At 46.3% G+C, this 23,227-nt stretch overlaps 1 protein-coding gene across 1 annotated transcript; it reads left to right on the forward strand.

Moving 5' to 3' along the window:
• Positions 1-384: 384 nt before the first annotated feature.
• PARD6B (par-6 family cell polarity regulator beta) lies at positions 385-13,183 on the forward strand. The gene is made up of 3 exons (XM_064730095.1): positions 385-605; positions 5,128-5,350; positions 11,973-13,183. The coding sequence occupies exons 1-3, from the start codon at positions 540-542 to the stop codon at positions 12,800-12,802; spliced, it is 1,119 nt and encodes a 372-aa protein (XP_064586165.1). The 5' UTR covers positions 385-539; the 3' UTR covers positions 12,803-13,183.
• The last annotated feature ends 10,044 nt before the right edge of the window (positions 13,184-23,227 follow it).

Raw genomic sequence — 23,227 nt, forward strand, 5'->3', positions numbered from 1 at the left:
GGGTTAGGGTTAGAGCTGGCTCCCCGGGGCTGTGGGAAGGATAGGGTTCTGGGCTGTGGAGGACCCGGAGCTCGGCATGGAGGCTCCTGAGGGCCGCGGGAGGATGCGGAGCCGCGGGATGGCGGCTCCCCGGGGCGGGAGGTGCCTGAGGAGGCAGCGGGAGCCGATCCTCGCTCCAGCCCCGTGCGGCACACCGGCCGCGGAGGCAGGGCCCGCACCGGCTGCAGGACGGGAGCAGAAAGCCCGCAACCACCCCGCACGGCTCCCGCCCCGCCGCCTCCATCTTGCGCTGCGGCCGCAGGTGCGCGGCCCCGCCCGTGCGCGGCCCCGCGAAGGCGGCGCAGGCGCGCGAGGGCCCCGCCCCGGTCCCGGCAGGTGCCGGAGCCGCGCGGCCCCGCCCCGGCCCGGGCGCGCTGAGGGCGGAGGCGGCGGAGCGGCCGCGGGTGCCGGGGCTCTTGGCTGGGCCGCGCCGCTGCCCGTCCCGCCGCGCTCCGGCGGACACAGGAGCCAGAGCGGCGGACGCAGCGACCGCGCGAGGCATGAACCGGGCTCAGCGCGGGGCCGCGGGCAGCCGCGGCCTGGGCACCATGGAGGTGAAGAGCAAGGTGGGAGCCGCCGCCGCCGCCTGAGGGCCGCGGGCGCGGGGGAAGGAGCGGGCCGGCCCTGCGGGGCCGTCGGGCCGCGGTGCCGCTGCGGGGACAGGACGGGGCCAGGGACGGCGTCAGCTGCTGACTCACCTGCCCAGGGGCCGCCGGGGCACGGCCCGCGGGGCCTGAGCGCTCCGCAGGCTCCCGGGCTCGGGCGGGCGGGCCCGGCGCTCCCTCCCCACCTGTCCCCGCGGCCGCCGGAGGTGGTGGGGTCGCTTGCTGGGTGCGCTCTCTGCGGGGAAAAAATATAAATGGTTTTTATGTGGTTTAAAAGAAAACAGGTAAGTGGAGTTGGCCCCTGAGTTTCTGGAGGGACTAAAAGACCTACCGACAAATTTGTGCTGTGGGAAAATTGTGGGATCACTGGGCCAAGGAGGTGTTTATAGACATGCTTGGGGAGTGGACTACATGATCTCCAGAGGTCCCTTCCAGCCCTAAAAGTTCTGTGATAATTCGCAAGCCTCAAGACCCTCTCTTTGTCCGAATTGCAGTGAGTGCGTTTGTTAGTGACTGTTTCTGTAGTTACCTTTTTTCCCCAATGATTATGTCTTTCTGTAGCTTTGTGTGCGGTACAGCGTAGGCTCACAGTAGAGGTAGAGGTGAGCCGTGGCTAGCTTATCCGAAAGTGGAGTTTGCCTTCTCGTGGAGGCCCCGGGAGACTTTTACCCTGGCAGTGTTGCAGGAGTGTGTACCTGTGTGTTCCCGCAGGGATCACCCGTGTCAGGTGCTCGCAGCTTTGCCCAGCTCTGTCAATTCTCCCATGCATGTATCCACTTCTCTTCTGTTTTAAATTTTTTTTGATGGTTAGACAAAGATTTTCTGATAAAATTTAGATATTCTGAGAGAAATTAGATTTTTTTTTTTGTTCTGCTTTATGTTTGTAATAATTTCCAGTTATAAAGCTGCTGGATGTACAGTATGAGGTGGAGTGTCTCTATTAGTCAAAGAAGTGTTGAGTTAAAGTCCGTTTTTCATTCCTAGGCGGATTGTAAGTGCATCCACGTGGGAATGTGTTTTCCATTGGTGGCCACATGGCTTCCTTGGGTTGTTTTTGAAGTGGGGAGCAGCCTGTGTTCTGTCCCCTCCTTTGCTGCTAGTGAGGTGTTAGAGCAGCAGTCAGGACTCGAGCTGTGTGGACATTAAGGATAAAGCACCATAGTGCTGGAACTTCTGGAGAGTGTGATGAGTGTCTCTATAGCCTGAATGAGGATGATTTCTTTAAAGTGTTCAATTTCCATGTGCCCTAAATAAGCAAGATACAGGAGTATCTGGTAGCTGTTATTTCAAATACCAGTTAAGTTAGTACTGTGATGGTGAAGTCTATTATTTATGCTCTTACAATGTTGAGAATGATCAGTATGATGTGCTTACAAACGCAAATCGCTTGTTTTCTCAGCCCTACTGTTTCCCCGCTGTGTGTTTTCCTTGATTTAAAATCTATCTAGGGAATCAGCCGTGTGCTGTGTTCCTGGTGTTTGTGCAGAGAAATGTAGCCCTAATGAATAGGGATTGTCCCTCAAGTGCATATTATGGAGCAGGATTCAAGGCATTCCTAGAACTGCTTGTTACTAATGCATTATTTAACAGCACCTCAATTTAATATCGCAGAGGAGTCATCTTCCTTCTATGAAAATGAGCAATTCTGGAGAGAAAGAAGAAACGCCTGTGTGGGAGGTGGAGGGAGCCATTCCTGCGGAGTGGCCTGGGCTGTGAAGGCTGCTCCATGATGTACAGCTCTTTATTTAGATATTCCAAATCAATAATTGTGCCTCAGCTGACAAGGCTGGGCCAGCACAGCCCAACTGTGGTTGCAGTTACATGAGCACAACCCTTTTGTTAGTTTAGTTTATTCAGTTTGGGTAACTGCTCTGAGCTCGCCCTGCCGATTCCCCATAGTACTTGAATTCCAGTCAGCCCGTTTTCTTGTCATGGAAAATAAAACTTTATTCCCCAGACTAGAGTTCCTAGTGATGGTATGGAAACCCTAAAATAAGCTTCTAGTTCTCTATATATTAAAATTCAGGTTTCCCCCTTTTCATGACTTGGAATAACATTTATTTCTGAGTAAAATCTTAATAACTGCTAAGCCAGAGGTCACTGCAGCTCGTGTTGTGTCAGTGATGGAGACTTGCACAGAGCAGCACCGCGCTGTGTTTCAGAGGACTTGAAAAAGGTGACCCATAAATGTTGGGTGAGCATCCCGGGAGCCTTCCTGGTGTGCTGCCATGGCTCCCCTGCCTTCTCCCGGGGGAGTTACCGCGAGCAGCACGGGCTTGTCAAGGGCTCAGGTGGCAAGGAGCCTTCTGTGCTTGGGTTACTCCTCTAGAACATCCAGTGCAGCCCTGTTTCACGGCATGGAGGGCAGCATCTGATAGAAATGTCTGCAGACACTTCAGGCATTCAAATAATGGAATTGCGCAGTTGGACTTGTCTTTTACCTGCTTTCTAATGGTATTGAGCAAGCTGTGTTAGGACATACGAGTGGCTTAGGAGTATTTTGGTATTTGCACCAAATATGTATAAAATAACATGCAAAAAATAAAAATCACACGTTTGAAAATCTGGCCCTTTGCTTGCTGTGGTCAGATTCAACATTTATTCCAACCTGAGGGTGAGGTTGTTGGCTTTTTCAAACTTTCATTAGTGAATGATGTTTAAGCTGTGTAATCCTTGAAAGCCAAGCAGTTCCGATGGCTGCGGGGCTCCCACCTCGCAGCCGGGGCAGGAGCCGGGGCAGGAGCGAGTCCTGCGCTCGTGTCACGGCTGGGCTGTGCTGCTCTGACGTGCTGGGAGTTCCTCCTGTGGGCTGGGCTGCTGTTTGTAAGCAGGTTCCAGTCATCCCTTCTGCCTCATTAGTCAATGGCGGGGTAATTGCAGGTTTTTTAGAGCAGGAATGTTCCCAGATAGTTCCTTTATTTGAAGCTTTTGGAGGAAGGTGGGGTGTTGAAGGTGTAGCTTGTTTTGAGTTAGCGTGGTGTTAACGTGCTAACAACGAGGTCCTTGTCTCCTGGTTTTCAGTGTTTTGTTTGTATGTGAGAGCTCCAAGGCTTTTATTCTCCAAAGATTGTAATCAGGTGTGAGGTGAAGTGCATCTCCACATCTCCTGTGTGTGAGATACACCAAAGTATGTGATACTGAAGCTCAAACGTGCGCTCAGAGCATTTTGTTCCTGTGTGCTTCTGCTCTACTTAAAACTCAACTTGCTAAAGAAATTATCTAAAGTCTTTATTTTCACTGTAGGTCAGCGATAGAATTCACACACAAAAAGCAGCCAACTGAGTTTTTAAATTATTAGCTTATTATCCTTTTAATTCGTATACAAGCTGTTCTGGTTTTTGTAACCTGGCTGCTGCTATCTCTGAATTCCTTTGGACGTCTCTGGTATGTTGTGCCTGATACGGAGGATTTAGAGTAATTTTTATCCAATATTCTGTTTGCGTTGGATCCTGCCCTTATTAGGCAGAACACCAACATTTTACTAGCTATGTGTAGTAAAAATCACAATTTGTCTAGTCTACATCAAATGCTCATCCTTTTCTTGGCACCCAGTTGAGTCTCTGCCTGCCCCCACTGTATCATTGCCTTAATAAGCAACGTGTTTTAATAAGTGTTTGCTTTAGAGATGATGTAGGAGACTGAGCTTGAGTGGATTTGTGAGGTGGGTTTTTTGTTGAATGATTATGTTGACTACAAGCAAATGCTACCCCTTAAAGTAGTGTCAGTGATTAATTTTTTTTCCTATATTTTCTGAACCTTACCAGATTTGGAAAAACCAGGTTCTATATCCTGGATAGAACCCTGATTTAAAAGACTGTTGCAATCAAGATTTGAGCCTTGCTCATACACACAAATCTTCTGAATGCTCTTAAAGGCAGTGGCTGTTGCCCCTGTTCTCTCTCTTTAGGAGCAGAGTGGAGCTGAGATCACTCCCCAGGGGCGGGCTGCCCTGAAAAGCAGCAGCAGTCCCTGTGCTCTGCACAGCCAAGGGGCATTTTCACCTCCTGCCCCAGCAGCCGGGGTGTGAGGGCTGCTCACCTTGCGTGGGTGACCCACGCTTGTGTAACAGTCTCTGCACGCTGTTCTCAAGGGCACTGCTGGTTCTCAGAACCGAATTCCAGCTAGGCACATACCTCAGGGTGTTAATCACAGCCCTGGTGGAGTGCCGGGCCTCTGCTCTGTCCCTTGCCCGGCGTGGTTGCTCCATGAGTGTGTGAGAACCTGCAGCCATCCCTGCCCCGGTTTGTCACTGAGTGCTCCCGTTAAATGGAGCAATGAAACAGCCTTGGCATGCTCAAAGGTACACCTGGTACAAAACTAGTTATTACTTTGGGGAAAAACAGCTGTTTTCACTGACTGTTTTATACCATGTCAAAATTGTTTGTTGTAGTTTTTAGTGCACTTTTAATTCCATCATGTTTCTGGTTTAACATAAAATAATTGTTGCTTCCATATTAATGATGTAAGGTGTATTTTGTTGTAGTTTGGGGCAGAATTTCGACGATTTTCTCTGGAGAGATCCAAACCTGGCAAGTTTGAGGAGTTCTATGGGTTACTGCAGCACGTGCACAAGATCCCAAACGTCGATGTTCTGGTGGGATACACGGACATTCACGGAGACCTGCTGCCTATCAATAACGATGACAATTATCACAAAGCAGTTTCTACAGCCAATCCTCTCCTCAGGATTTTCATTCAGAGAAAAGGTAAGAGCACTTGAAGAATGTGAATCATCTGTTCATCCAGTTGCAGTGTGATGTATGGAGGAAAAAACCCTTCAGTCCTATTTCTTCATGTCAAATTCCGTAATAATTATGAGTCATGAAAGGTATTCACAACTTGTCTCTCTTGCAAGAGCTTCCTCAGGCAACCTATTTATACTTTGTGATGTTTTGCTTATATTTAGTTAAGTTAAAGTCAAGTTAAATCTCCAGCAAATGCTTCTTTCTGATTTTATGTATGCAAATGAAAATAAACTTTTAACCTCTAAGCTTTTTTGCTCTGTATGTTGGATACTTTTCACTTAAAATTCCAATCTTGATCAGACAAGAAGAGAGACCATTACAGGATGGAAAGTAATATTAAAAATGTTATTACATGAAGTATTAAATGCAATAAAACATCTTGAAGTTTTCAGTTGACAAGTTTATATCAGTTAGCAAACCTCAGGAGTGAGGGCTGCTTGCTTTGATGGTTTGCCTTTAAAAGTACTGTGTCTGCTCTGGTTGTGTGTTCCTACTGTCTGCTTTTGTTCATGAAGGGAAGAAAATCCAATCAGAAGTTTGTATTTGTTCATGTGGTGTTGTTCCTGGTTGTTGTGAAGACAGGCATCTTTTCCTTAGAAAATGCTTGGGCATCAGAACCTTCTATCCACTCCCACTCCAAAAAGTGAACAACTCCTCAAGGGCCTGACACAAACCCAATATTCATAACCAGCGTGGCTGCTTGGCAGCTGCTGAGTGCTGGCAAAGTGTTTTTGTTTGTGCTGAGAGCACAGACTGGTAAGGCCTGTGTGCTCAGTGCTGAAGTGCCAGAGGCATGAAGCATTTGCTCTGGCAGAACCTGGAGGGAGACAAGGCCTATGACTCCATCTAATCCCCTACAGTAGCCATATGACAGGAAGGGATAAGCCACTTTGTCAGACTGGGATTATTGAGTTTATATTTCAACACCATATGGTTTTAGATTGTTCCTACTGTTGCGTGTTCCTGGTGTTCCATTTATCATGAATCTTTAGTTTCCTACAGTCCTTTACCTTGATTTGATCCAGGTGGATTATTTGGTACTGCTGTGGTGCCAGGAGTTGATATAATGCACAAAAGTAGAAGATGATGATTCCATTTTAGTTTATCAGAACCAGAACTGATGAGTAGGAAAAGCTGTGTAGGAATACCAGGTGTCACTGCCTTCCCTGGGGCACGAGAGCCTTCTGCCCCTGGAGTTTCAGGGAATGAGCCCAGGCTGGCACCCCAGTCCCCCCTGCACTGTGCTGGGAGTTAGTTGTGATCACACTGATCACATCTGCTGATGAGATCGAGGCTTTGCCTTCACTGACATCTTTGCATACAGGGTAGATGTTTGTTTGATGGAAAATACAGAAACAACTTTATTCTGTATTTTATCTGTGATGGTTTGCCTGTAACCAAGGCTGGATTGGTGGAGTTAGGGATGGTTCATATTTTGTGCAGTGTGATTTAAGTGTCCTTAATTCACAGATTGCAGCAGCCTTACTGGCTCTGCCTCTGGAATGGAAAAGCAATGCCTTGGCAAATACCTGCAATTGATGGGGCTGCTTTGATCCGGGCTGGTTTGGAACTATAATAAGTGACACAAGTTACTTTTCCACCTGCAAGGCTACTTGTGGCTTTCATGCATTCTCTTAAATCAGCCAAAAAGTTTTTGTGGGTTTTGCAATGGAACTTTGACTTTTGTATTTCCAGCAGCAGTAGTTGGGAATTTAAGATCTTTGAAAAAAAGCCACTGTGGGGAAAGAGAGAAAGTGTTTTGATTCTTAATAATGTATTTTTATCATACTATCTTAACTATTTAAGAAATTTTTATCACACTGTCTTAACTATTTAGAAATTTCAAGTAATTTGTGCAAAGCCAACTTGAGGTATGAGCAGACTGCAGTGAAATCTAATGTAAATAGTATTAACTCCTTAGTATATTGCATCCCAGGAACACCTTGAGGGGTTGAAATGGGAGCTGCAGGATGGTTTTGCTTCTCCTAAGAAGCAATGGTTGTGATAATGGGACTCCAGAATTTGGGAAGAGTTATGTCAGAGTAGCGGCTCTTCTCTCTCCTGTTTGATTTTGATTCCTCATTTCTGAAAGCTTTGTTTGTCCTGAACATTTATGTGGCTTGGTTGATGTGGTAAAAAACCTAGAGATCCTGTAATGAAATCACAAACTATTCCTCTTAGGTTCCTCTAATTGTATTTCACAAAATTCCTTTAAAATACTTTATAAACTGCTCCAGTGCTAAAATCCAAACTGGGGCTTGATGTTGCACAAGTCAGGATTGGCTGTCAGCTTGCAGAAAACATTCCTCTCTGGAATTTCATTCTGCAGTTTAACAGATTAACAGGTACTGTTGACATCTGGTATTTAAAGGTTAAACTGATGTATTGTGATTAAATCCAGATGTATGGGAGTCACTCTGTCTGTGAGAAAAACCCTTCTGAAGAGAAAATGGAGGGGAGCAGTCTGCATAGGCTGAAGGGCAGCTTGATGTGGGGAGCTTTGCATTGTAAATGGGAGAACAGCAGAGATAACAGGAGATACATTTCATTATAATGTCCTTAACAGTCCCTGGAAGGATTCTAAATTACAATATCCAACTCCTGCAAGTTCTGCATGGATGTGGCTGTATTTAGAGAGAAGTGGATTCTTTGGTTAATCCACTTGTGCCTCTTGAGAGACACTTTGTCACTGAGAAGCTTTACTTTGCTGAGAAGTAAGAGCAGTTGGCTTTTTAAACAGCTCTTTCTGGACTGGCCTAGCTATTCTGAGGCCTCTTCCTAAAAACACAGCTTGGTTTCCTAAAACCATATTTTGTTCTATTTCGTGACTAAATAGGAGGAGATTTGTTGGGTCATATTTAAAGAATGCTAAATTGCATTTCTGTTCAAATACACTAACTACTTGGGGGCTTTGAAAATTTAATTCTTAACGGGTAACTCTGCATTGATTTGCAAATGGGTCAGGAAAATATGTCAAAAATCTGTCTTCAATAACATTAAATTGAAACCAGATTTGGCATTTGTGGGCTTTTGTTTTCAATTTCAAGTAATAAGTCTGTACAGATTGGTGCCACCTTGAGCTTGAAACTGCTGGGGGGAGAAATCCTTCCTGCCCCGTGTGGACGTTCTCCTTCACACTATCTGTAGTTAACACCTTGTCCTTTGGCTTTAGGCCAAAATATTTTTGCTGGGGCTTTAAACTGATTAGTGAGGTGCCAGAACAAAGATGCCTTTGTACTTAAAAGTATTGCTTTAGAAAACTTGTTTAGCAGTGAAGAGAGGTTACCCAGAGTGCGCTGTTCTGCTCACATTTGGGGATTTATCAACCTTCCTCTATTGTTTTCCTCACAAATTCTCTAACCTTAACTGTTTATCTTAAGATTCATGCTAGTTCTGAATTATTTAACTATTAAGAGCAGTTATAATGAAAAAAACTTTCCCTCTGGTTTGTCAGAGTTTCTTAAATGTTTTGACATCTGGCTTGCAGTTTTGGGATGCTTTTACTTCAGCCATGTGTCCTGTAACTTAAGAAAGTTACTAAAAACAAAACTACCAGCTCAATTTAAGACTTCTGATTTGTCTTCTGAAAGAGACTTTTTAAAGTTCCTTTCTTTTCTAAGAAATGTTTTTCTACTCTAAGTTTTTGTTTTAAAAGTCCTTTGGAATCTGTTATTTGCATACAGAGATTTACATAATATTTCTTTCAAAGCCAGTCCTGTTGCAGCTGATCTTTGTGCTTCTCTGCTAACTGGAAAATTTGGATTTGGACAGAAGTTACCAGCTGATAGTTGTGGAAGGCAGGCTGGGAGGTGGTTTCTGTGGAGGAAGTTGGGGACAGTTCTAAATCCAACTTGAGTAAAGAGCACAAGCTGTCTTTGATCGTTTACAGGACATGATAAACCTACTTGGATGTAATAAATTTGTTTGTATATCTAGCTCATGCCAGACTTCCTGCAGGGTGTGTGTCCTGCCATGAAGGTGAAGCCTTCTAGCCACTGTGGCAAGCTGGGATCATTGAATGCTTTACATATTTGATATGATAGAATAGGTAAAATACCCCAGAGTCTGTCTGATTCTCTGACTTTGTGCACTTTGAATTGAAGGAGAAAACCCCATCAATTGCACACCTTTAAATGTTGCAGTGACATGGGAGGACGCTCGTGGCAGAATCAGTCCTGACAGAGCTTTGCTGTCCTGTTTTCTCGTGCCTTTTTCCAAAGCAGCAGGAGCCGAGTGCTTCAGGGGCCCCAGTCTGCTGGGCCCTGTGTCCTGGAGCTGCCATCAGCAACCTGCACTCAGCACCAGTGAGTGCAAGTGCTACCTGGTGTTTAAAGTAAGACCTGTCTAGGATCGAATTTCACAATTGTCCTTTCCAGCTTGTTTTGTAAACAATTGTAGTTCTAAATAAAAAAAAGAGAAGTTATTGCGCCTCATTGAATTGCAAAAATCCTTTCAATGAAACACCAGATGCCTAACTGGGAACTGGTTGGATGGGTTGTCAGGGGAGATAAGGGCAAAACCTCTCTCACTTAGCCTTTGATCATAAATTTTTAGCGAGCATGAAAAGAATTGTTCCATGTTGTCTGAAAAGTCAGTGTGCTGTCCGCAGTGGATGGAGTGCAGGGTGTAACCAGCTGATCTTACTCAGTCAGACATTCCAAAGGGCCTTCTACAGAGGAAAGGCTGAGTTTGCATTTCTGTAGGTGTTTCACTGCAGACACTGCTCACCTGTTCAAATGCTTTGCCTGGAGAGATTGAATTGTTTTTTAATGCACCAGCTCTTCACCACAGCTGACCTAACACCCTTAGACATGTGACTATCAGATTTTAGGCTGTTTCTAAAGCCTATGTGCTTGATGTTAAGATCTAATGTTATATTAATTAAACCTTGAATTACAAAGTAGCTGAGATTGCTACAGAAGTGCCTTCAGGCTATAGTAGAGCTGTGTGAATTAGGTATCTGCAGAATAACTCCCAATTGTGTGAGTTAAATTGTTGAACAACTTTATCTATAAACATCAGTGCAAAAGATGCTCTGTGTTTAGCAAACAGCTAAGCAAGAGCTTTGCCTTCCTTATGGTGTAATTATTTTTTTTAAACAAAGGAAATAAAAAAGAAATGTAAATGAGGCCATCATCGGGACACATTTTTCTAAAACATGCTGATGAACTATTGTGTACACACAAGCCAGAAGTTGACAATAAATCCCTTTGAGGTTTTTTTTTGTGGGCTAATTTAAATTTGTTTCTTTTCTTCTTGTCCTTTATCTTTTAGAGTACCAGGTCCAAGACTGCCTTCCTAGAGCAGCCAAAGCAGCGTTCTTGTTTTCAGCAGCCCCAAAGGCTGGGAAGGGAAGGGAGGAGTTGGTGTTACATGCTGCAGTAGTGTCAGCCTGTTGCTCCAGGAATGCTTTCTCTGGTCTATTTTGCTTGAAGCATCTGAGGAGTCCAAATGGAGCTGGTTCATGTCTGTATATCCCAGCCTCAGAAGCAAATGCACTCACTGATTTCCTCAGCAGCTGGCAGCTGTCCTGAAATGCCACCAGGGCAGCATTGCCACAGTCAGCCAGTCCACAGACTGAATGTATAACCATTCTTCCACTTTCTTGGCTGTACCAATGGCATCTGAATGGGATAGTACAAAGAAATCCCAACTTCTCTGGGTCCTGGGGTTAGTGCAGTCCAGTTCTGCATGATTATTGGGGCTTTTCCCCTGCAGAACAAAGATGTGTGTAGTCTGAGTGATTACACTCAATTTACGAGCATAAATCAGAGGAAGTTCAGATCTGAATGTACTTAGGTTGATTCTTTTTGGTGAGTTATTGCATGTTAAAATGAAAAGTGGAACCTTTGGTAAATAAGCATTTCAGAAATCAATATTTTTTTCTGCAGAACATGTTTTCTTGTCCTTTACAAGTAGTTGTGGGACTAATATGTTTTCTTTTGGATTTTTTTAAGCTCTAAGCCATTTGCCTATTCCTGTCTCAAGTTGTGGCAGTTACAGCATTGCTTGCATGAACAGTTTTGCTTGAAGTATTTGTGTGCGAGGTCTCTTTGTTTCTGCTCCACAGCCATTTTACCTACATGGCGTGGGGGCAGGGAAGAGTGCAGAATGGAATAAGCTTTCTGGAGTTTGAATCCAGGTCACTTGGCTGGCTCCCAGTAACTAGGCAATAATAGGCACGCTGGCTGCTTTCCCTTTTTCATTCTTTCTTTTCCAATGATCTGAAACCTGAGGAGAGAAAACTAGCAAGTGGAATTACTCTGAATAAAATTAAAATGTTTCTAGGAATGTACTCACTCTTTCCATTCTACCCTTTCTCAGGCAGCTGTAGTTCTTTGTGTCTGCTGCTGCTAACTGGTTTTAATTTCTTTTGCGCACACTCTTTCCTTCGGTAGTAGAAAACCAAAAGTATTCCAAACTTTGTGTTTCATAACATTAAAGCTTTTGTTTCCTGAGCTGAGAGAAATTCTTCTACAATAGTAAGGCTGACACCTTGAGGATGAGCTGTGTGCCTGTGCTGAGCTGACATGGGAGCAGAGTGACCTGGCTGTCTCTAATCCCCGTGTGCTCTGTCTTACAGAGGATGCCGATTACAGTGCCTTCGGGACGGATACCATGACGAGGAAGAAGAACGTCTTATCCAACGTGCTACGTCCGGACAACCACAAGAAGAAGCCCCACATTGTGATTAGCATGCCCCAGGACTTCAGGCCCGTGTCCTCCATCATAGACGTGGATATCCTGCCCGAGACCCACCGCAGGGTGCGGCTCTACAAGTACGGCACCGACAAACCGCTGGGCTTCTACATCCGCGACGGCTCCAGCGTCAGGGTCACCCCGCACGGGCTGGAGAAGGTGCCCGGCATTTTCATATCCAGGCTGGTGCCCGGGGGGCTGGCGCAGAGCACGGGGCTGCTGGCTGTCAACGACGAGGTGCTGGAGGTGAATGGCATAGAGGTGTCGGGAAAAAGCCTCGATCAAGTTACAGACATGATGATTGCCAACAGCCGCAACCTGATCATCACGGTCAGACCCGCCAACCAGAGGAACAACGTGGTGAGGAACAGTCGGACTTCGGGCAGCTCGGGCCAGTCCACCGAGTCCAGCCTCCCCAGCAGCACTCCAAACATCCTGGGCAGTCTGCTGCAAGGAGAAGAGGAGAGCGATGAGGAGGACATTATTATTGAAGACAGTGGCGAGCCACAGCAGATCCCAAAAGCTACGCCCGCCAGCGAAAGCATAGAATCCTTATCACAAATTGAACTCCTCCACGAGTCCACACAAAATGGATTCCTTCCTTCCAGTGAGATGAACTTGAATCACTCGACAGGCAGCATTAGCATGGAGTATGAGGCCCCAGAGCCAGGGCGTAAGTCCTTAGAAGAAGATGGAACTATAATAACACTATGAAATGACATCGGTGTACTTTGTATCAGTAAGGATGCCATACATGTTTTAATTGGGCTTAATATGTAACACACTTTATACCTCTCCATCTACCAAGCACTGCAGTTAGATTAAAAGGAAGGAAAAATGTAAAATCAAGAAATTCAAAATTACATAAGTTAACTAACTTCATTAATTCTGCACTTCAATGTAAATAATTCACAAAGCTGGACAATAATTGATAAATAGCTGAAATTGAATGATGAAAATTTAAATTGAAAATGAAGGATAGCTAAGAGATGGCTGTGAGCTTTCTTTTAAAGGTACTTGATTTTTGTTATTTTTTTATGCTGTATACTACTGGTTCCATAGAAGTAAACTTCCTTACGTGTGTAGCTGACTGTCTGACGCGCTGTGGTTTCATGTTCCTCTGAAGGGCTGCTCACCTGTGATGGAGCTGCCCCAGCCACCTCTCTCCTGTCCTGGCTGCTGCTCCACTGCAGAGCTGTGTGTGGGCTCTGGGCAAGAGGGAGCTGGGAGAGGGACTAGAAATGGACTGGGAGGAGATGGGGTGAGTGGTCTGGCCCTGGTGACACAGGGACAGCAGGGCTCTGTGGGCAGCGGGGCTGTGGAGGTCACTGTTCCTTTGAGAGTGAATGTGCAACCACAGCCGTGTTAGTCAGGCACCATTACTGGTTTTAATGGCCAGGCTTACTTTTAATGACTCTGATTTTGAAATGCAGATGTGAAAGTCTTAACACTAATGCGTCAAAGACCTGTTCTCATTCTAGTTTGCAATATTTAAGGATATCATTGGATTTAGTTATTAATCCCAGTAAATTACAAACAAATCAAATGTAAACTTAATGCTATGGAAATAGCATAATGTCATCTCTGTTACACTTGCAGTCCTAGTAGAAACTGTAATGATTTGTACTAGCAAAGGTTTGTTGGAATGAGTCTGAATTATATACAAGTGACTTTCTTCAAACCTGAACAACTTAGAACAGTATTGTTAAATCCCTGGATTAAAAAAAGTTTTAAATCAGAATGAGGCTTTAGTACACCTTGTTTGAGCCATGTGATATTAACTTGTTCATTCCTAGGAACTGCTCTGTAAATGCAGATTGTTGTGTGCCCCTGGCTGGGTGTTGTGGATATTACAGTGTTGCTCTGTGTGAAAACACTGATGACAAGTCCTGATGCTGCAAAGCAAAGGTGTGTGTGTAACCACTGCACTCACTGGGACAGCTGCAGGAGAGGCTTCCAGCATTGTTTTTATCCTTCCCCTTTTTGTATCTCCCGCTTTACCCCTTTGGCCCTTGGTTCCCAAGCTGGCCCCACTCTGGGAACAGAAGCTGTGGCAGGAGAATGAGCTGGGACCAGCAGGACTGGGGAGAAGGATCTCTGTCCCCAGGGATGCCGTGGCCTCTGGCAGGAGGAGGAGGGTGCTGCCCGTTCTGTCCTTGCTCCTGTGCTCCCCAGAGCAGCACTCAGGTGCTTGGGAGTGTTCCGCCCTCTGGGAAGGAGTGAGGAGTGGGAAGGGAGACTGACCCTTTTCTTTTTTCCCCTCAGTCTATTTGAGGAAAATCTACCTCTGGTAACTTTACTAACAGAAGACCAACTCAACTGTAAGTTTAATGGTAGGGCATCTGTAGAAGTCATCACAGACTGTCAGAGCCTAAACCTGTGTTTGTTTCAGGTTTTTGTGATGATGCAAACACTGCTGCAGAAACAAATCCCTGCTGAGTGATGTTACAAAGTGCATATTGGAAATTAGTATCTGATGAGCAGTTTGCTCAAACCTCCAATGCCATTGGAGTCCAAGATGGCAAGAGAGGCATTCATCCCCCTTAGGATTTATGGAGAATAGGCACAGCAGGCAGTGGTGCTCTGCAGGTGAGGGCTCTTTGTTACACTTATTTATGGTTTCTTAGTGTGTGTGGAGAGCCCTGGAATCTCTTACAAGAGCAAGATCTTTCAAGTGTTTCACTTGTTTTGCTAATAATTACTGAAAATGAAGTAACTACATCCTCTTAGTGTGAAATGAGAAAAAGGAATGTTCTTTCTGCAACATGGAAACTTTACCTGTGCATGTTTTCTCTCAGTGCTGCTCTACACTTCCTTTCTTTACGGAAGATTGTTTACTTTGAAAATATCTTTATTTTCCTTTGTCAAAAGACCTTCCTTCCTGTACGAAATCACCAGTGGAGGGTGAGACTCATTATTCTGCTAGTTTGCACTTCTGTGCCTTTGGTTTACTTGAATGTATTGTGAATAATCAAAGTAATAAAGGCACTTGGATGGGAGAGAAGAGAGGTCCAGAGGTACAGAGAATGAACTGGTAGTGCACTTAATGCAGGTGTGACGTTTTCATTCCATGCAAATCCCCTCTGGGGCTGATGTGGCCCGTGAGGGTTTTGGAGCTCAGAGCACAGCTGGGAGGGCTGGCTCTGGCCAGGAGCCCCGAGGCTGCTGTGCTGCCAGCCCTGTGCGTGGGCAGGCTGAGGAATATTGATGCCAGTATTAAGGACTTGTAGACATTTAACTGAGGTCCTGCTCTAAACTGCATGAGACTTCATCTCTTGGGACCTTTCCTGCAAACTGAGTCATCTAAACATGAGATCATGTTCTTTTTGACATAGATCGTGCTCTGTTTCACAGAAATTTGGTGACATGTAGTAAAACTAAGTATTTGGGACTTGATAAAAAAAGAATAAAACTGAAGAATGTGTATTTACAGTTATAATGACAGACTGCACAGCATGTAATTGCTTAACGCTGCAGTTACCATAAAGTTTCTAAAGTTCTTCCATATCTTACTAATACATACACTGTTAATTACAAAAGACTTTTAAATTGCTACTTTGGGATGATCAATGGTTGATTATGAGTCTCTAAATTTAATTTTATATATAAATGATACTGGGCTTCAGTATAGGGTTTTTTAAAATATTCTGATATTGTTAGCCTTTCATTCACTACCTCCTAAATTTTTAACATCTATACTGTTTTCTCCCTGGAAGACAATACTTAGAGGCTTGACTGTTTATATAGATTTTATCTATAGCTAAGAAAAGGAGAAGGAATTCCAGAAGTGATGGTGAGGATGCTGCGCATGATTGACAATATTACGCTGCTATTGATGTAATCTGTGTATTAAGTATCCTGTGTGTGTAAATTGTATTTTCAATCCAGATTTTATAAATTAATTTATGAAATACCCAAATTATTTCAGAATGGAATGAAAAACTAAAATTCCTTTGACTAGTGTTATATGTTGTGTACATGCACGGAGGGGGACAAGTGATTCCTCCCTGGTGGTTGGGAGATCCAAGTGCACCTTAATAGGAAGAACAAATTCTTAATAGAATTAAGATGCATTTTCTTTAAAGTTTTGCTGTGGTACTGGAGAAGTCAAGCCTAACTGTGAATCATATGTTTTTTTCCACACCTGAATTAAATTTAGGACAATGTTCTCACAAGCTGTCTTTAACATGTGTATTTTTGTGAATATTATGTATTTTCTAATTAAATTTTACTTGCAATGTGATTTTTACATGAATGAACTTGTTTAAAATGTCAAATATCAGTATTTTTCTTACAACTTTAATGTATAATGTACATTGGTATCTCACCGAATGAAGATTGATTTTACAAAAATCAAGCTAGATGTAGTTGTATATTAGTCTTATATTTTTACAGACCAAAATAATAAATGGCTATAGAAATGAAATGCTTTTTTTCTCAGTTACTTTGTCAGATAAAATGAGGAAGAATGTATCCTTTTTCTCAAGTGTGACAATAGCTGGGCTTGCTATTTCTCTGGTGGCCAGGGGAGCAGGCAGTGTTTCCCTGGCAGTGTTCTGTGTGTCCCTGTCCCTCCCTGGGCAGTGCCAGCTGTGTGTGTGTGTGTGTCCCTCAGTGCTCTCTGTGCTGTGCCTGCTCCTGCAGCAGGAGCCAGGGGAGCAGGCAGTGTTTCCCTGGCAGTGTTCTGTGTGTCCCTGTCCCTCCCTGGGCAGTGCCAGCTGTGTGTGTGTCCCTCAGTGCTGTCTGTGCTGTGCCTGCTCCTGCAGCAGGAGCCAGGGGAGCAGGCAGTGTTTCCCTGGCAGTGTTCTCTGTGTCCCTGGGCAGTGCCAGCTCTGTGTGTGTGTGTCCCTCAGTGCTCTCTGTGCTGTGCCTGCTCCTGCAGCAGGAGCCAGGGGAGCAGGCAGTGTTTCCCTGGCAGTGCTTTCCGTGTGTCCCTGTCCCTCCCTGGGCAGTGCCAGCCGTGTGTGTGTGTGTGTCCCTCAGTGCTGTCTGTGCTGTGCCTGCTCCTGCAGCAGGAGCCAGGGGAGCAGGCAGTGTTTCCCTGGCAGTGTTCTCTGTGTCCCTGGGCAGTGCCAGCCGTGTGTGTGTGTCCCTCAGTGCTCTCTGTGCTGTGCCTGCTCCTGCAGCAGGAGCCAAGGGAGCAGGCGGTGTTTCCCTGGCAGTGCTTTCCGTGTCCCTGTCCCTCCCCTGGAGCAGAGCTGTGTCCCTGGGCAGTGCCAGCTGTGTCCTTCAGTGCTCTCTGTGCTGTGCCTGCTCCCGCAGCAGGGCCCCTCGAGAACTGCTCCTGGCACAGCCTCAGGTGCCTGCTGCTGTCACCTGGGTCATTTGCTGCTGCTGCTGGGGATGCTCTTCCTGCTGCTGTGAGTATCTGCAGAAGTGTCCATGGGACAGCTTGAACTCAAACCCACTTCACTTACAACTGTTTGCTCCTGCCTTGGCAGCCCTAGTAAACATTTACCCAGGGAGGAGAGACTGGGGCTGCGCTCAGCCCCCTGCCTGTGGCTTTGTTCCTGCTGCTTTGGGGCTGAGCACAGAGTTCTGCCTGCTCCTCCCTGTGCCTGTGGGCCTGCTTGGTTTGTGTGCTCAGGGCTCTCCATCCCTGCAGACAGAGCAGGGCTGGGATCAGCACTGACTCAGTGCAGCCCAGAGAACCCAGGCTGCTGCCCTGGGCATGAGCACGAGGGGCCTGGAGCTGGGGCAGTGCTGCTCTGCACAGGACACTCGGGAGGGATGCTGGAGCAGAGTGCCATTCCTGGCACGGCGTGAGCTCTGCAGGGCATCCTGTGCCCTGTTCCCTGGCTCAGCAGGGCCTGGCTCACCCACTGAGTGAGCCTGGTGGGGCTGGCAGTGAGGCTCAGTGCACTCACACAGCTCAGCAGTGCTGCCTCTGCAGAGCACCCATACCCACGGCAGTTTCCTTAAAACAAACTTACTTCAAGGAAGACGAACTTTCCCTACTGCTGCCTCCTTGAGGAAGGAATGCAGCCGTTAACTGCATCTGTCCTTTAAACCCAGGAGCATTTCACTTTTCTCAAGGTGATGAGCACATTAGGACTTCGGTTATTTTATGAAATTGAAAACTCATATATGCTTACAGATACAGTATTTTCATAAGTAATCAAGTGGAAGTCCTACTCTCCCTAGTATACCAGCAGGAGAAAGATTTAGACTAGTGCTAAATACTCCTTTGAAGTTTTTTTGTTACCCTCAAATTCCCTGTGGCATTCTACAGACTTTCCAAAAGTCTTCTGAGTTTGTGTTCCTTGCAGTACAAGTGTCACACTCAGATACTGGGATGTAGTTGCACATGGTAATGCTAGAGAGGAAAAATCAGCTTTAAGGTAGCTTCATAAATGGCTTCCAGTGCTAACACGAGGGAAGATGTGCTGGATGGTAACAATATTCTTGGATGCTGTAGAAGTATGCAATAAACGGCACGGCTGCTCCTTGGGGAGGCCAGCCTGCAGCTGAGATGTAGGAATTCAGACTCCTTGTGCAGCTCTGACAGATCACTTGTGTACTTTTCCTCTCACACACGAGATAAATCTGGCTCTGGGGACTTGATGTCGTGTGCTTGATTTAAAAGTGCTTTAGGGCCATGAAGCACAAAGCGATTAAAGAAGTGCTGTGCTATTAAACCAGCAGTTCTTATACCCAGTTCAGAAGTGTTGCTAATATCATTTCCTCTCTTTCCAATTAACATTCCTTTCTATTGAATACTATTTTATTACCTGATAGCATAAGGAAATACCTTGCATTTCATCAGTGAGAGACTTGTTTCAGGCTCTGGGGTGCTATGATTAAGTAGGTATAAGAGTGTATTTACTGTCCCCACATCAGACCATGGTTCTTGTCCTGTGAGTGCTCCTGTGAGCACCTGGCAGTGCCCAGGTACTGATAATGGCTTTTTTGTAATCACCAATGGAATGGCAGCGCTCAGAGCTGAGGAACAGAGCAGCAGCTGATGTGGAAGGAGCCAGAGAAGGTAAGGACACCACCCAGTGCACAAAGCTGGTGTGCATCACAGTGTGTCCTGTCTAAACCAGGGCTGGAAGTGGCCTGATAGCCACAGCTGCAAGAGAACATGGAGAAAAAATAAAGAGCAGGATGCAAATAGATTAACCAATAAAGGAGGTGAGTCCCAAACACTGCAGAAAGGAATACATAATTCTGCAATGGCCACAAGTTTGTGTGCTCCATGAAGCTGTATGAGCTGGTCAAAGAAAAGATCCTGTCTCTAACTGCAAGCCTGGTCCCTTTCGACCCTCAGAGCTGTAGCAGTAAATTCTAGGCATGAGAAGAGTATTCCTGTGAGACGCTGGAATTTCTCAAGACTTTTTGCTTTTTTTGCCTTTTATTTCTTGGCTATTGTTCTGGATATTGTGTATCCAATAATTTTTTTTTTTTTTAAGTGAGATTCTCTTTTCTGTTGGAGGGCAGAAATGATTTGAAATTCTGAAAAAGCTGAGGAGAATGAGTTGAATATAGAAACATAGATTTCTCTGACTATGAATGCTGCATGTCATTACATAAAATGCTTGGTGTTGTATTTCTGAAATTTAAAAACCTAATTGCTTAAATCTTATGAGAACCTTGTTACTTAGTCTGCTATTCATACTTTCTGTCCTGTGCAGCAAAATGAGAAAAGTAGATATATTTTTGCACACTCATGAGATTATAAGTGAGCTAAAACTTAAAAAACTACTCGCAAAAAAACCATTTGAGTTTTATTAAACATTGAGATGCTGTTAACTGTCTTTCAAACATGCTTCAGGCGTCAATACCTGGATCTCTGCAGTGCAGAAAGGAGCACGGAAAGGGAGGGGGCAAGGACAGGATCTGTGGGTGAGCTGGGCGCGTCTCTGGCCCCAAATCCTTTCCATGCCCGCAAACGGGGACGGAGAAATTCCGAGCGCCCTGGGGCTCCCTGTTCCCCTGCACCCCTTTCATTTCAGGTGCCTGAAACCGGAGCCGAGCCCGCTCCGTTCCCGCTCCCGCCGCCGCTCCCGCCCGCTCCGCCGGGGCCAAGCTCGGAGCGCGGAGCTCAGCCGGGCCCGGAGGGTACCGGGAGCGCTCGGGAGGCACCGGGAGCGCTCGGGTGGACCGAGAGTGATCAGGAGGACGGAGAGCTCGGGAGGCACCGGAGCGCGGGAGTGCACCGGGAGCGCTCGGGATGGACCGAGAGTGATCAGGATAGACCGGGGCGCTCGGGATGGGCCGGGAGCGCTCGGGGGGCACCGGGAGCGCTCGGGATGGGCCGGGAGCGCTCGGGAGGCACCGAGAGTGATCAGGATAGACCGGGAGAGCTCGGGGGCACCGGGAGCGCTCGGGATGGGCCGGGAGCGCTCGGGGGGCACCGGGGGCGCTCGGGATGGGCCGGGAGCGCTCGGGGGCACCGGTAAGGAACAGGGACCCCCGAGGGCACAGACCGAGGTTCTGAAGTTGCCCTCTGTAGGCTGAGAGGCTTCCCCGCCACCACCAAAGGACAGAGGAAGGCTCCAAACCCCAGGTGGGAGCACTTGGGAGCGCTCCCTTTGTGACCTGCAGAAGCTGATATCCCACCTGAGCCTGGTGGTGACGTAAAGCTGGTGATGTTCTTTTGGGGCGGTTTATTTCAAATTTTCTCTTGACATGACAAAAGATGTTTCTAAACCAACCTTTTAAATGGCTTCCCCTCACACCCTTCCTTCCTTTTGACGGTAAAATGTTGATGTGATTTATTTCTGTCTCCAAGGGAAAAAAACCGGAAACTTGTTCAGTTTCATTATTCAGAGAATGTTTTCCCATGCCTCTTCCTTGATATCATCTTTGTATGTGTTTGTCAATGATTTGCAATAATTAGACCACTTACACATATCCACATCTTGGGATCTTTGTTTTGGTTTTGTGTTCAGTGTTTTCAAGGTGATGACACAATGCTTGGTCAGGATACCCACATCATTTTCATGTGGTTGAACCACGGGCAGTGTTTGTCTTACTTCTGTCAACTACACATCTGCAGTGGGCAAGACACAAATCTCGTTAATGCTGTTTACATTTGCAAAAAATGAATAACGAATGTTCAAGCTTGATTAAGACAATGTTGCAAAGTGAACTACTTAGTAGGGAAAAAGTTTCATTCAAGTATTAGTTCATGCCAGCTGGAGTCTATTGGTTTAGACAAGCACCACTTGTACTGGTGTTAAATAAGAAATAAAGAAGACACAAACAGCTTTCCAGGACAGTGCTGTACAAGTGAGTGCCTGTTAGTTCTGGTGAGAAATACAGAAATAATTTATGTTCTTTGCTCCTTGGAAGTCCTTCTGCTCTCTTCAGACTCTTCAGCTGAAATTAAACACCTGCTTTACTGCTGACCTCTCTTGATCCTCGCACATCTCGGTAGCCTGCCCCAAGCAGCCATGGAATTTGGGTGTTTTCCTGCTTGAGAATTGATCGCAGCTTTTGTGGCTGCATCTTCTTGAGTGTCTCTTTGGTCCTGCACTTTAGAAATAGGAATTTTGGCTCCTTTTCACAGAGAGTTCCCTTACAGTTGTGTTTTTCACATTTTCAGTTGGGAATAGCACTTTCCCCTAGCGTACGGCTTCTGCCGCCCATTCCGGTGTTTAATTTCGTGAAGCAGTCGGATGCAGGCTGTTTAATTAGCAGTTGTGGCTCCGATGAGCTCTGTACAGTACAAGGCTTCGCCCAGCGGAAGCTCTCGCGCCTGTGCCCTCGCTCTGTCCCCTCTGTTTGTCCCCTCTGTTTGTCCCTTCGCTCTGTCCCTCGCTTGTCCCCTCTGTTTGTCCCCTCGCTCTGTCCCTCTGTTTGTCCCTCGCTCTGTCCCTCTGTTGTCCCTTGTTGTCCCTTCGTTCTGTCCCCTCTGTTTCCCCTCTGTTTGTCCCCTCGCTCTGTCCCCTCGCTGTGTCCCCTCTGTTTGTCCCCTCTGTTTGTCCCCTCGCTCTGTCCCCTCTGTTTGTCCCTTCGCTCTGTCCCCTCGCTCTGTCCCCTCTGTTTGTCCCTTCGCTCTGTCCCCTCTGTTTGTCCCCTCGCTCTGTCCCCTCGCTCTGTCCCCTCGCTCTGTCCCCTCGCTCTCGCTCTGTCCCGCTTAGGCCGGGCCAGGCCCCGCTCTGGGCCCAGGCCGGGCCCTCAGGCGCCATCTCGGCCGCGGGCGGCGCTGCGGGGCCGCCACCGCCAGGGGGCGCCGGGGCGCGCGCGGGGCCGCCTGAGGGCCGAGGGGAGCGGGCGGGCCGGGCCCGAGCAAACACCGCGGAACCGGCAAAAAACCCTGAAACCACCCTGAAACACGCCTAAAAAACCCTGCCAACACCCCTAAAACAGCCCTGAGACACCCCTAAATTCCCCCTAAAGCAGCCCTAAATCAACCCTAAAGCAGCCCTGCAAACACCCCAGCACAGCCCTGCAAACACCATGGAGCCTGCAAGAAATTTAAAAAAAAACTTGAAACACCTAAAACACTCCTAAACATCCTTAAAACAGCCCTGCAAACACCGCGGAACCTGCAAAAAAAACCTTTAAAAACCCTGAAACACGCCTAAAACACGCCTAAAACAACCCTAAAACACCACAGCACAGCCCTGCAAACACCTCAGAACCTGCAAACATCCCTAAAACAGTCCTAAAGCACCCCTAAAACAACCCTAAAACACCCCGGCACAGCTGTTTGATTTGCTACTGCAGAGCACTTAGAGCACCAAAAAAGCACTTGATCTGCATCGATCTACTCCTTCTGGTAATAAAAATACCATAAAATCTTACTAGGAGTAATTATATATTATGTTGTTCTGTTTATACTCAGCTGTTAAAAACACAGCTGCCTAAAATAAGCAAAGACACAAATGAGTCAGATTTTTCACAAAATGTGACTCATTTGTGTCTTTGCTTGTTTTTTAGGAGGTGAAAAGGTACAAGTACCTGTTGGAGTAAAATGTAAATGTAAAAGTAAATCAGTAAAATGTAAAAGTACTGATGGAGTTTATTGATGGATCATGGATCAAATGACCTACAGCTGTCATTTAAGCCTTATTTGAGATTCTAGATTAAACACCTGGAAATGGCAAAAAATTCCCTGCACTATTAGCCAGTCCAGGGCAAAGAGGGGCTGCCAGGACAATAATGATCGTTCAGTGTGGCTGGTGCACA

The sequence above is a fragment of the Zonotrichia leucophrys genome, chromosome 20 (assembly GCF_028769735.1).
Source record: "Zonotrichia leucophrys gambelii isolate GWCS_2022_RI chromosome 20, RI_Zleu_2.0, whole genome shotgun sequence".
Lineage (NCBI taxonomy): Eukaryota > Metazoa > Chordata > Aves > Passeriformes > Passerellidae > Zonotrichia > Zonotrichia leucophrys.

Coding starts and splice junctions, on each gene's coding strand:
- PARD6B (XM_064730095.1), top strand. CDS start 540: ATGAACCGGGCTCAGCGCGGGGCCGCGGGCAGCCGCGGCCTGGGCACC. Junction 606..5,127: donor CCATGGAGGTGAAGAGCAAG/GTGGGAGCCGCC, acceptor ATTTTGTTGTAG/TTTGGGGCAGAATTTCGACG. Junction 5,351..11,972: donor GATTTTCATTCAGAGAAAAG/GTAAGAGCACTT, acceptor TCTGTCTTACAG/AGGATGCCGATTACAGTGCC.